At 38.4% G+C, this 12,629-nt stretch overlaps 1 protein-coding gene across 5 annotated transcripts in view; it reads right to left on the bottom strand.

Annotated features, from left to right (window-relative positions):
* Positions 1-12,629, bottom strand: part of LOC104610595 (putative starch synthase 4, chloroplastic/amyloplastic) — a 33,024-nt gene that overhangs the window by 19,256 nt on the left and 1,139 nt on the right. For 2 of the 5 annotated variants that reach the window (XM_010277301.3, XM_088886475.1), the window contains exons 1-5: positions 12,198-12,423; positions 6,985-7,228; positions 5,827-5,908; positions 4,600-5,692; positions 4,395-4,446 (exon numbers count right to left, since the gene is read on the bottom strand). In XM_010277301.3, coding sequence (XP_010275603.1) covers positions 4,395-4,446; positions 4,600-5,692; positions 5,827-5,908; positions 6,985-7,228; positions 12,198-12,334 — 1,608 coding nt within the window. In that variant the 5' untranslated portion in view covers positions 12,335-12,423. Of the gene's footprint in view, positions 1-4,394; positions 4,447-4,599; positions 5,693-5,826; positions 5,909-6,984; positions 7,229-12,197; positions 12,425-12,629 lie in introns of those variants that run through there. The other 3 variants (XM_019199967.2, XM_088886476.1, XM_088886474.1) reach the window with 3 other exon arrangements.

Raw genomic sequence — 12,629 nt, 5'->3', positions numbered from 1 at the left:
AAGGGATTTACTCAGACTTATGGTATAAACTACTTGGAAACTTTTGCTCCAGTAGCAAAGATGACCACTATTAGTGTTTTGTTATCCCTTGTAGCTAGTTACTCTTGGCCCTTGTTCCAGATGGATGTTAAAAATGCATTCCTCAATGGAGACTTACAGGAAGAAGTCTACATGCAGTTACCTCCTGGATTTTATGATGCAGAGACAGGAAAGAAGGTTTGCCGGTTGAACAAAGCTTTGTATGGACTAAAGCAGTCCCCCAGAGCTTGGTTTGATAGATTCAGACAAGCCCTTGAAAAATTCGGCTACGTATAGGCCCAGTTCGACCATACATTGTTCATTAAGAGAGTGGACTCTTCCTTGACTTTGTTTGCTGTATATGTGGATGATATTGTAGTGACAGGGAATGATAACAGTGAGATTGAGTCTCTTAAACAACTCCTTCATCAAGAGTTTGAGGTGAAAGATCTGGGAGAGCTACGATACTTCTTGGGTATTGAGGTAGCTAGATCTAAACATGGGATTTTTGTTTCTCAAAGAAAGTATGTTCTAGATCTATTGGAAGAAACTGGAAAGTTGGGTGTTAAGCCTGCAGATACACCTATTGAACAGAATCACAAGATCAATGCAGAGGGTGGAGAGCCACTTGAAGATAAAGCTATGTTCCAACGGTTAGTTGGAAAACACCTCTATCTTTGTCTCACATGACCGGACATCAGTTATGCAGTCAGCGTTGTCAGTCAATATATGCACTCTCCTAGAACTACTCAACTCCTTGCAGTTGAGAGGATATTAGCATACTTGAAGAGGTGTCCAGGTATAGGTATATTATTCAAGAATAATGATCACATGAAGATAGAGGTTTATACAAATGCTGATTGGGCTGGGAGTGTTGATGATAGAAGGTCTACCTCTGGATATTGTGCTTTTGTAGGAGGTAACCTTGTCTCCTGGAGGAGTAAGAAACAAAGTGTTGTTTCTTGTTCTAGTGCTGAAGCTGAATATAGATCTATGGCTAACGGTGTGGCTGAAATCCTATGGCTGAAGTCATTATTTGAGGAGTTGGGTATTGTTTATGAGAAGCCCTTAATGTTGTATTGTGATAATCAGGCTGCTATTAATATAGCTTATAATCCGGTACAGCATGACAAAACTAAGCATATTGAAGTAGACCGACATTTTGTCAGAGAAAGGGTTTTATCTCAAGAAGTGTGTCTCCCGTATATCACCTCCAGCATGCAGCTCGCAAATCTTCTCACCAAGGTTGTTGCAAGGAAGAAGTTAGAGGCAGACCTATGCAAGTTGGGAATGACAAATATCTATTCCCAACTTGAGGGGGAGTGTAGAGAACACTGATGTGGACCCCACTGATGTGGTCCCCACTGTGTTTGTATGGCAGCATATTTCTGTTAGTTATGCCAGTGTTAGTTGGTAGTAATTTCAATTTGTTATTTCAGCTTTATTATTAGTTTATTTGCCATGTAAGCAATAAGGGCAATTAAGCCCTTTTACAATTAGTCAACATATATAAATATTAAGAGTGGGTCGGCTGATGTCAAGACCAACCCTCTCTCTTTTCCAAAATCTCTTCGTGTGCTTCTTCTCTTCTCTCTTTCTCTTCTTCTTCTCTTCTGAAATTTCTTCATTCTTTTTCTTTTAAATTCAAGACTGATTGTAGTCTTGATCAACTACTGTTCCTTGACCAGCTATGGTAGAATATGAACCATCAGCTAGTCTCACCTTGTCTCTTCCAGAGAGGAAGTGGTAGGTATGAAAATAAGTGGACTTACCAGTCATATGTTTTGACCCTCCAAAATCAATTATCCAAGGAGAGTCAGGGGGATGAAATGATACATGGAAAACTTTGGCAGAGTTACCTGATGTAGATGCAAATGAAGTTGAAGGAGGAGAAGAATCCATCTGACGAATTGCTCTGCCATAGAGTTCCAAATGGCCATGGAAGGAATTGATAATACCCTCCCTCGGGTCAAACCAAAAGTGTATGTCTGAGTCATAGCAGTAGTAGGGGGTTGATTCTCCTGAGAATCCACATTTGTTGTGGTGAACTTTCTTGGACCTTGCTGTCCTAACTTCTTATTCAGGTCTGAACCTTGCTTCTTGCTTAAATCCTTGGTCCATTTGGGCTTCCCATGAAGATCACAGCATGTTTCCCGGGTATGTCGGGGTTTCCAGCAGTGGGTGCACCATAGTTTGTCTTTGTCTTCCACCCTTTTTTGAGGGTCCCCCTTCTTAAAAAAATTTCCCCCACCTGTAGTAACGTTCCCTTTTGCTGCCAACACAACTGCATCCCCTCCGAAGCTGTTCATTAAATTTCTTCTACTCTCTTTCGACTGTACCAATGCATAAACCTCTTGGACAGAGGGAAGATCCTTGCTGCCTAGGATCTGGACTCTGATGGGTTCATATACTAGATTCAAACCATGGAGAAATGCAAATACTCTTTGTTGGGAAACAAGCTTCTTGTATGCTTTTGAATCTTCATCACACTTCCAATCTACACTCTGATGGTGATCTAACTCCTTCCAAACGGAGGTCAAATTTGAATAGTATGCAAAAAGGTTCCTCTCCCCCTGTTTACAAGTGGATGATTCTGCCTATAACTGATAGATTTTTGTGTAGTGACGATTTTGCCTGCTCCCAAATCTCATAAGCCGTTTCAGCCCACATAAAGTTCCTTCTCACCTGAGGTTGCATAGACACCAAAAGCCAGGACGTAACCATGTTGTTTTCCTGGTTCCATTTGTCATACTCAGCACTCCCGGAATTCGGTTCTTTAATTCTCCCATTTAGATACCCTATTTTTCCCCTTGCAGTAATGTATAACTTGATCCCCCTCGACCATTCTAAGTAATTCAGACCATCCAGGGGTATAACAGCCATAGGGAAGGATAAATCTATTCCCCCACTTGTTCCGTTCTGCATTGAGGAGACTCCAGATGTGGCAGAGTCTTCACCACTCATAATCACAACTTCAGGTTACACTTCAACTGAACACAAGGAAGGCCAAAAAGAAGCAACCGTACACCCAAAAAAAAATTTTTGTACTAGGGAAATAGAAACAACCACTCCCCTCCTTTCCCTTCTTTTAAAACTCAGTTCTTCAACTAAAATTAGCTGTTGTTACTGAACTCACAGGTCATCACTGTCCTACCATAAATCAGGTATGGCTGCTGTAGCAGCATATACAGGTCCTCTCTTGACCTACAAATCAATTTTGGCTGCTGTTGCAGCATATACAGGTCATCACCTGACCTAGAAGTTCACCAAAAAGCTGCTGCCTCAGCATGTAAAGGTCATTACTGACCTACAGTCTGTTACAAGGATCAGCCGATCCCACAAAAAAGGAAAGAAGAGGGACTGCTCACCTCACATTAACAGTCTGAACCAATTGCAGGTTCTGTTCTGGCACACAACCAGAAAATAAAAAAAAAAGAGAAGGGAGAGAGAGTACTTCAGTCCGATCTGAATCTGGATCTGGATCTTCAATGAATCTCGATCTGGATCTGGCGAATGGAGAAGACAGGGAAGGTGTGCTCGATCTCTTCTTTCGGATCTAACAGTCTAGCTCTGATACCATGTTATCCAGAGGAGGAGAAGGAAGAGAGAGAGAGAGAAGAGAGAAGAGAGAAGAGAGAAGAGAGAAGAGAGAAGAGAGACAAAAGTTTGGAGTCTCAGAAAGCTGCTGGCGGCGCCAGCTTTGTTGTTATTTATACTAGGGCAACACAACTTAAAATAAAACATGCTGAAAGGACTAAAGTACCCCTGCGGTACTAAACATACAAAAACGCAGCATTTCAACATAAACCAAAATCTAGGTTAAAAGCTCACATGATGAAATAATGTAGAAACAAGAATGACAAAAACATAGATTACATATGCCCGAATTTTGTGAATAGGAATATGCAATTCATGAATTTTTGTGAATAGGAACCAATTACTCAACCTCATAAAGCATAATACCATGAATACACTTTGGATATAAGGCTCAAGGACCAAATTGGACATTGATGGCTACTAAGCAACCTTTATTCTTTGAATCATCCACCCTTCACATTGGGGTAAATCAAGCAGCTCACTTTTAGCATTCTTAGTTTTATCCAGTGAAACAATTTGACAAATATAAGCACAAGATACGTAGAAATTTGACAGCTTTTTTACAGAGAAAAAAGTAGAAGATGGTGATACCCATGTAACTCATATTTATTATACCCACAATTTGCAAATCATAATTCCAAGATCTAAGACAACATTGCAAACATAACAAATAGGACATAAAGGAAATAAGAAAAAACAGAGCAAACATATCTACATTTATATTTATATATTACAGAACTTGAACAATGCTAGCAACAAATGAACAAATATAAGTTTACCTTTGCCACTGGTGCCATCTCTGCTGCAATATGGATGATATGAAATCCTGGACTGCGATGATCAAAAAGGAGCATAAGCTATAACAACAACTATTGAGATAATATATAGGAATCTTACATGGAATACCTTAACTATAGGGATGAACACAAAATTGGATGCAGTAACAATTAAAAAGTAGGAGAGAAAAGATAGAAATAGTAGTACTGTTTTGGTGATGTAATAAGTCCGAGAAATGCTTTCACAACTTCACCCTCATTTTTGTCCTTGCAAGCTAAGTATGCATCACGAATACGTCCATCTCTCTTCCATGCCATTTCTCTCAAAAGCTTTGCATCCTTTGATGATATTTTCTTCTCAAGCAAACAACCATCTACAATAAGTAATAAGTGACTCCAGAACTCCCAAGGCATATCATCCACAGGTTCATTTGATGCCCTTTCCTTGCTTTCTTCTATAAGACTATTAAGTATATCTTGGAATTCTTTCATAGATTCCTGATACAGCTGAACATGAGAATGTATTTCTTGGTCAGATCTTTGAAGACGCTCTTCCAAAATTCTAATTTTCTGTTGCATTAGATCGTTGTATTGCACTAGCCTTTCTGATGATAGCCTATATGCATCCACTTCTCCCAGTGTTTCTTCCAACCTGTCAACCTTCATTCTGAGGTCATGATTTTCCTGTAACACTGAAATAGCTTGATCTGCTTGCTTGGTTGCCTTCTTAAGCAATCCTTGCAAAATTCCTATCTTCTCCCATAAGTCCTTACATTCAGATTTCAGCATGGAAAGTTTTGAAACATCATCCTGAGCAATTGCTACTCTAGACTCCAACTCTTTCAAGTTAGCCAGCAAAGATGAGCGTTCTTTCTCCAGTGTTAATACACGTTCATCTGTTTCCTCGACATTAGAGAGTTCTGCCTTAAGTAGTGATATATCATTTTTCAAGGACACATTCTCCATTCTAAGGGAACTAAGCTCCTCACTGAGGGAACTAAATTGATTAACATGTGATTGAAGGGTTCTGTCATTTAAAATGTCATTCTCATTGTTATATGCACTAGTTGCACTCCCTTCAGTGCCAACCCTTTCAGAGAGTTCCTTTTTAAGCTTCTCTAATTGACCTTCCAAGATTTCTACATGTATCTTTTCTTGGGTTGCAACTTTAATCCGGGCATCAGTTTCTGCTAACCTCATTTGCAAGATGTTCATTTCTCCTTGTAAAGCCTCCTTTTCACCAAGAACCTTGTCAAGATCTTGAAGCGCACGAACCCGAGCTTGATTAAGAAGCAAGATATCTAACATACAATCACCAAAGAAAAGTAGTTTTCAATAAAATGGATTAAAACCAAGATGGCAATAAAAGAGAAGCCTTTCCTTATAGGAATGAATAAATAAACTATTTCAGCAAGACAGCAGAGAAGTTGCCTACTCCTTTCAGAATTCCTTATCATGCCAATCAAATCCTCAAGTTGAACTTTTAAAAGTTGTTCCCCATGATTAGCCTTATCCATCTGTTGGATGAATACAGTCCTTATTAAGTTTGTATTATTTTTGGGTGAGAAAAGATAAATATGAAATCAAAATATACAAGTCAACTGAGGTTCTGAGGTACAATGAGAAAAGGAATTGCAAATATACATAAAAATCTGCAATGAGAAATAGAATAAAAGCTGCACAAAATAGAAACTTAAAATATAGAAATGCCCAAGGGAAACCAAGCATTTCTGCATATTAGACCTTTCATGATATTGACATATATAAAGCTTAACTCTAACTTTAGCTGCATGAGAAAATAGTAAATAATTGAGTGGGTAAAAGAAATAATAACAGAATTCCCATGAAAAATAAAAGGAAAGAGCGATAGAAAGCAAAAAGAGCCGAATCTATTCCATACATGGATATATCAAAGTACACGGTATTAAATATGAGATAAGATCCTAGCTCTTGAGCATGCACAAACTACAGATGCAGTTCTTTCAAGAAAAAGGCAATGTGTTAAATGTAATGGCAAGCACTGTACAGTCTGTGTGAGACATAAGACATTTACTTTCACTAATCCATGTAGACTTAAACAACATGAATCAAGATAAATGTAGCCAACCTCCAAATAAACATTATAAAAGACTCCCCTATGTCTTGTGCTTTTCCATAGATACAATTAGCTATATTAAGAAAAAAAGACAAGTCTATCAAGTATATGCATGAAGACAAGAGTTGTCATAGATATGATGTTGCCTTTGTTTTATAAAATGTACAGAGTTTGGCCTGATTCATCCCTTCTCTTTTATTTGATTATTTTTTTGCAAGTACATACCTTTTGTTCATAGGCTTCTGAACAGGGGGGTGTCCAACATGGTGTTGGATCTTCTATGGCTGGATTTTCTCTTCATATTAATAAATGCTTATTTTATTGTTGCTGATAAAAAAATGTTACTTATTTAATAATTTTCAAAAGAACAATTACAATGTTTTTACCATCATCAGTGAAGGGCCAAAACTTTTTCCATGGTTATAACTAGACAATAAATAATAAAACATATATATTCAGAAATGACTATATTGCAATTATTTGGTTGAAGATGAATACCAAAGAATTCTCAGCCAGAAGACTTGAGCTGTTAAAATCTACCAAGTCAATATTCTTGACAGTGATAGTAGTGTCATCATCAGCATGAGATGTGGTTCCCTGATCTGTATTTGAGATTCTATTTTCAGTAGAAATTTGAATTTCACTGCTTTCATCATCATTTGACTGAATTTCCCCATCCATTGGTGTGCGTTCAGGAGAAAACTTCTTTTCCTGTTGCCTCTTATGTTGGGAACTTTGGGAACTGAAAAAAAAATCACAATTTCTTGACAATTGGACATTGCAAAGCTACTTATAAGAAACAGTTATGATGCAGTATTTACAAATCACAAGAAGTACACAAAAAAGTTAAGTAAAATAAGTGCTTGAGATTACCTTATTTGGTTAAGAAAGATTTAAGAAAGTTTAAACCAAAATAGCATGACTGGTAAGTCATAATTTCAATAGAAACAATAAATATGCTATTAAAGTTGACTTGCCAATTATTTAATAACCTAAACCATAAGTAAGTTTGTTTTAAACGTGACTTACAATTATCCCTTTAAAAAATAAACCAAATGTTTCTTTTAAATATGATGAAAAATCACCCCTCTAAAATGAGTAACTTTTCTACATATACAACTATCAATATAAATATTATGATCGAAGTTACATTTTAAGATTTCTTGAGGGCATTATGCAAATAAACCTTCTCCTATGATATTCATATCAAGCATGTCCATGTGAGGACAAAAAGGCTTGGAATTATGCTAGTGGAGGAGAGACATATCAATGCAGAGAATCCAAGCAATGGGAGACCTACAAGTTTAGATTTTACAGCTTTCAGTTATTAGTCATGATGAATGTTGCAGAAACAGAAGTTCTATATTAGTTATGCAGTACCAAAAAAATGTTCACAGTAATGGAACAGATATGAGATCAGTTTGAGTTTCAGAATTGTCTTTGCTCAACCACATTGAAGAAAACTAATCAAATCAGGTGTCAACTACCAATGATGAAACATATGGGGATTATAGTCAATGATCAAAGAGCTTAGGACAAGTCCTTTAGATTGAACATCATCCAACCATTGTTCCACATACAAAGAGTGAACAACACCAACCCTGTTCTGCTATTCCAGTCTATCTAAGTTCATGTTATCTAACCCTCAGCATAAGTCAAAACATTGAGACAAGTTCATCTAAAAGACTTCTGGAAGAGACCCAACCAATAAAACCCTTCTTCACTGGGTCTGGAACTAGAAATGCAAGACAAAAGCTCAATACTGAAGGGATCATTTAGAACACCAGACATAACCTAAATATTTCTTTAATAGTAGATAAAGATTTCTCGAGGGCTCATAAAATACAGGGCTCAGAATAATACTTATATAGATGCCACTTTAATCCAAAGCACCAAACCCCAATTTAAACCATTTCACAAAAAGTCACCTGTAAAATATGGGACTCCAGAAAATTCATCATATATTTCATCAAATAATCAGAAAATTCTGTCAAAGATTGTTGAGACACAAATAAAGGGAATACAAGTGTACAAGAAAAGGCCACGCCAGCCTTTAAAGAATGTAACTAACAACCAACCACTAGAACAAACTAACTAACAAACTGGACAAGTGGAGAGGCGGGTATAACAGAATTGTAACAGTAGTATATAAATAAGGAAAGGAAGCTAGGAGGGGATTTATCGATTTGGGAATACAATCTATCTTTCTCTCTCTCTCTCTCATTCAGGAGGCAGGCTCCCTCGAAAGAGTCCCTGAGTTAGGCAGTACCTAACAAGTTGGTATCAGAGCCAAGATGCCAAGCACAAGGTCATCCGCAATGGAGAACAGAGTCGACAACATGGAAGGAGAAATGCAAAGAATATCGGCTGACGTCAAAGAAATCAAAGAAAGCTTCACATCCTTGCTTGACGACTGGCACAGGCACCACCTACGCCGAATCAGGAAGAGCGCAGTGACACCAGTCATCGAAGCGGATCAAGAACAACAAGAATCGAGTTCCCATCTTCGTAGGGGGAGATCCCACATCCTGGCTTCTGCGAACAGAAAGATACTTCGATTACCACGACACACAGGGACCTGATCGTGTCCCATTAGCTTCTGCACACCTGGAAGGAGAAGCGGTCGTCTGGTACCAGTGGTACCGGCGACGGCACCCAAGAGCCACATGGGCAGACTTCACTGACGCCTTAACCATGCGATTTGGAGTCTCGGCCTTTGAGAACTATGATGAAAGCCTTGCTAAGCTACGACAGACCGGCTCCGTCCAAGATTATCAGATGGCATTTGAAAGATTAGCTGTGCGCATGCAAGGCTGGCCAGAAAACGCGCTTGTCGGCAGTTTTGTTGGTGGACTCAGGGAAGAATTGCAGCTGGAGGTAAAAGCCATGCAGCCCACCACCGTTCTTGAAGCAGTAGCATTAGCTCGACTACATGAAGACAAACTGAATCGGGCAAGAAGGATTAATCAACCTCTGGGAGCTGCGATCATACCAGGTATACCGAACCCAGAACCATGTATCTTGGGTAAATCGGAGCCCAGATCAGGAGTAGGAATCACAGGCAAGGACGCCAACTCTGGTTCAGGCCCCAGCTCAGCCAAGAGGTTAACCTGGGCTAAGATGCAAGCCCGACGGGAAAAGGGCCTTTGTTATGCATGTGGAGACAAATTCGGGCCGGGCCATCGCTGTAAGATCCCTCAAGTTTTCTTCCTTCAACCTGAAACCGAATATGTCGAGCAATCAACAGACATTGAAGAGCCAATGGACAACCAAGAATGGGGGCAATGGACAAAGGAATACCCGGAAGTATCCCTGCAAGCCTTGACCGGTCTTGCTTCTTCTCAAACTATGAGAGTAACCGGACTGGTACAAGGGCGCCATGTGTCAGTTCTGATAGACAGTGGCAGCACTCTCAATTTCATTACCCAAACATTGGTCAGACAACTAGGGATTCTGGTCCAATCATATACAGCCTTCCAGGTGCACGTAGCTAATGGGAGCAACCTGGTATGCGACAGTACGTGCACAAAATTAAAGATGAAGATACAAGGACATGAGTTCTAGGTCGATTTGCACCCCCCGGAAATCAGTTGAGCAGATGTAGTTTTCGGAGTCCAATGGTTAAGGCAACTAGGGCCCGTGATATGTAATTGGGCATGTCTCACCATGGATTTTCAAGTGGGCAGCTCATAGGTGCATATTCAAGGGCAGCTGTCCAAGGGTCTAGGACCTATTAGTCTCGCCTCCCTAAGGAAACAGGCAACAAACCCAGCCCACATCGTTTTAATGCAGATAGACTCCCACGGGAACGGCTCCATTCTAGCCCAAGGAAGCAGATCCGAAGAAGGCCGCACACAACTACAGCAGCTACTTCAGAAGTTCTCAGTGATCTTCCAAGAACCTAAGGAACAGATTTCAGGTGGATACGCAAAGGGAATCACATCGAACCAGAGGCATTGGTGGTATGGTCAGGTCTCCCAATTGAGGATGCAACTTGGGAACCTTACTTGGATTTACATAATAGATTTCCACATCTTGACCTTGAGGGAAAGGTCGCTTTCAAGGGAGGAGGGACTATTGAGACACAAATAAAGGGAATACAAGTGTACAAGAAAAAGGCCACGCCAGCCTTTAAAGAATGTAACTAACAACCAACCACTAGAACAAACTAACTAACAATCTGGACAAGTGGAGAAGCGGGTATAACAGAATTGTAACATCAGTATATAAAAAAGGAAAGGAAGCTAGGAGGGGATTTATCGATTTGGGAATACAATCTCTCTCTCTCTCTCATTCAGGAGGCAGGCTCCCTCGAAAGAGTCCCTAACAAAAATCAGCATTAAAGGTACACAGATTATAAGAATAGAATAGGATAGATCAGAAACAACATCACAACCAGATAATCCTAGTCAAATCCACAGCTCGTCAGCCTGTGCAACATTAATAGTAACAAAGTGAAATGAGAGATTTCATATCAACCATACATCTGGTAGGGGAAAGAATGAAATATATTATGATCTCGATTTCATAAGAGCAGCCTTTCTAAAGATTACTTGATAATCACCAGTTTCTCTTTTCATTTGTCAATTTAATTAAATACGAATTATTCTCAAACCAAGTTTAGCATAATGGACTAGTAAACTTTAAAGAAACAGGATTTCCAAGCTCAACTAAACTCAAGATTCAAGCTAAACAAGCCAACAGTGGAAACAACAAAATTAGACCATATTTCGTTTGTTAAATAGAAAAGGTTGAAAAGAACTTAATGATAAATCAAGCAGACAGTCAGTAATGAATGACGTTTTTCTTCCAAAAAAATCAAGCAGAGAAAAATAATATAGTTTCCCATTACATTCAGGATTTTCATGAATTCCAAAAACTTTATAAAGAAAGACTAGTAAAGTTTCAAGAAACAGAAATTCCGAGCCCAACAGAACTCAGGATTCAAGCTAGACAAGCTAACATGAGTGAAAAATAAAAAGATTGAACTATATCTTCAATTTTTTTAATAGAAAAAGATTCAAGAGAAATCAACGAAAAAATCAAACAACTGAAACAAATGGTACAATTTCTTATCATGTCCAGCATTTTCAGGAATTCAAAAAAAAAAAAAAAAGAAAGAATAGTAAAACTTCAAGAAACAAGAATTCCTATCTCAATGAAACTCAAGATCCAAGCTAAAACAAGAAAAAATCAGTGAAAACCGACACGATTGAATCGTATCTCCATTTCTTAAATAGAAATGATGGAAGAGAACCAAATGGCAAATCAAACAACACAGTATAGTCTCTTATTTCGTTCAACACCTTTAACTACAACACAGTATAGCCCAACAAAACTCAAGATTCAAGTTAGACAAGTCAACATGAGTGAAAAACAGAAAGATTGAACCATATGTTCATTCGTTGAATAGAAAAGATTCAAGAGAAATCAACGAAAAATCAAACAACTGAAAATAAATAGTACAATTTCTTATTACGTTCAGCATTTTCAGGAATTCCAAAAATAGGAATTCTAAAAAACTAAAGAAGAAAGAATATTAAAACGTCAAGAAACAAGAATTCCAAGCTCAATGAAACTCAAGATTCAAGCTAAAGCAAGCCAAAATGAATGAAAACTGACACGATTGAATCGTATCTTCATTTCTTGAATAGAAAAGATGGATGAGAACCGAATGACAAATCAAACAACAAATATAAAGAAACGAATACCTCAAATTCCTTGGTCGCATCTTGCAGTAGATTGGCAGCAAGCGAGGATAACGAACTGCCAGCCGTGTATTAAACTTGTTGCCATTCAGTCCATGGCAGTCAGCACCGAAAAAGAATGTAGATAGCTTTGTCGCCATGAAAACTCTGTAAATGTGTAGAGAACAAGAAAAGAACGACACAAAGAGATAGAGAGAGAATTAGAAAAACTGTTTGCTTCACTATAACGACCAAATCTATTTTATATATAAAATTATAAAAGTGTGTGGATGTAGAGTGGAAGTTTGGTTGGAGTAAATTACTCTCTATTTGACTATTTCTTAAAAGGGTATTTGGATAAATTACAAAAACCCCCTGTATTATGGATATGTAACAAAGACCCCTTTATTTTGTTTTGTAATAAAGACCTCCTGTACTATGACCGTGAGATAAAGA

This window comes from Nelumbo nucifera, chromosome 4 (assembly GCF_055504915.1).
Source record: "Nelumbo nucifera cultivar China Antique chromosome 4, China Antique-T2T, whole genome shotgun sequence".
Classification (NCBI taxonomy): domain Eukaryota; kingdom Viridiplantae; phylum Streptophyta; class Magnoliopsida; order Proteales; family Nelumbonaceae; genus Nelumbo; species Nelumbo nucifera.
The sequence above is the reverse complement of the archived record's forward strand: the minus strand, read 5'-3'. Positions and strand labels throughout refer to the sequence as shown.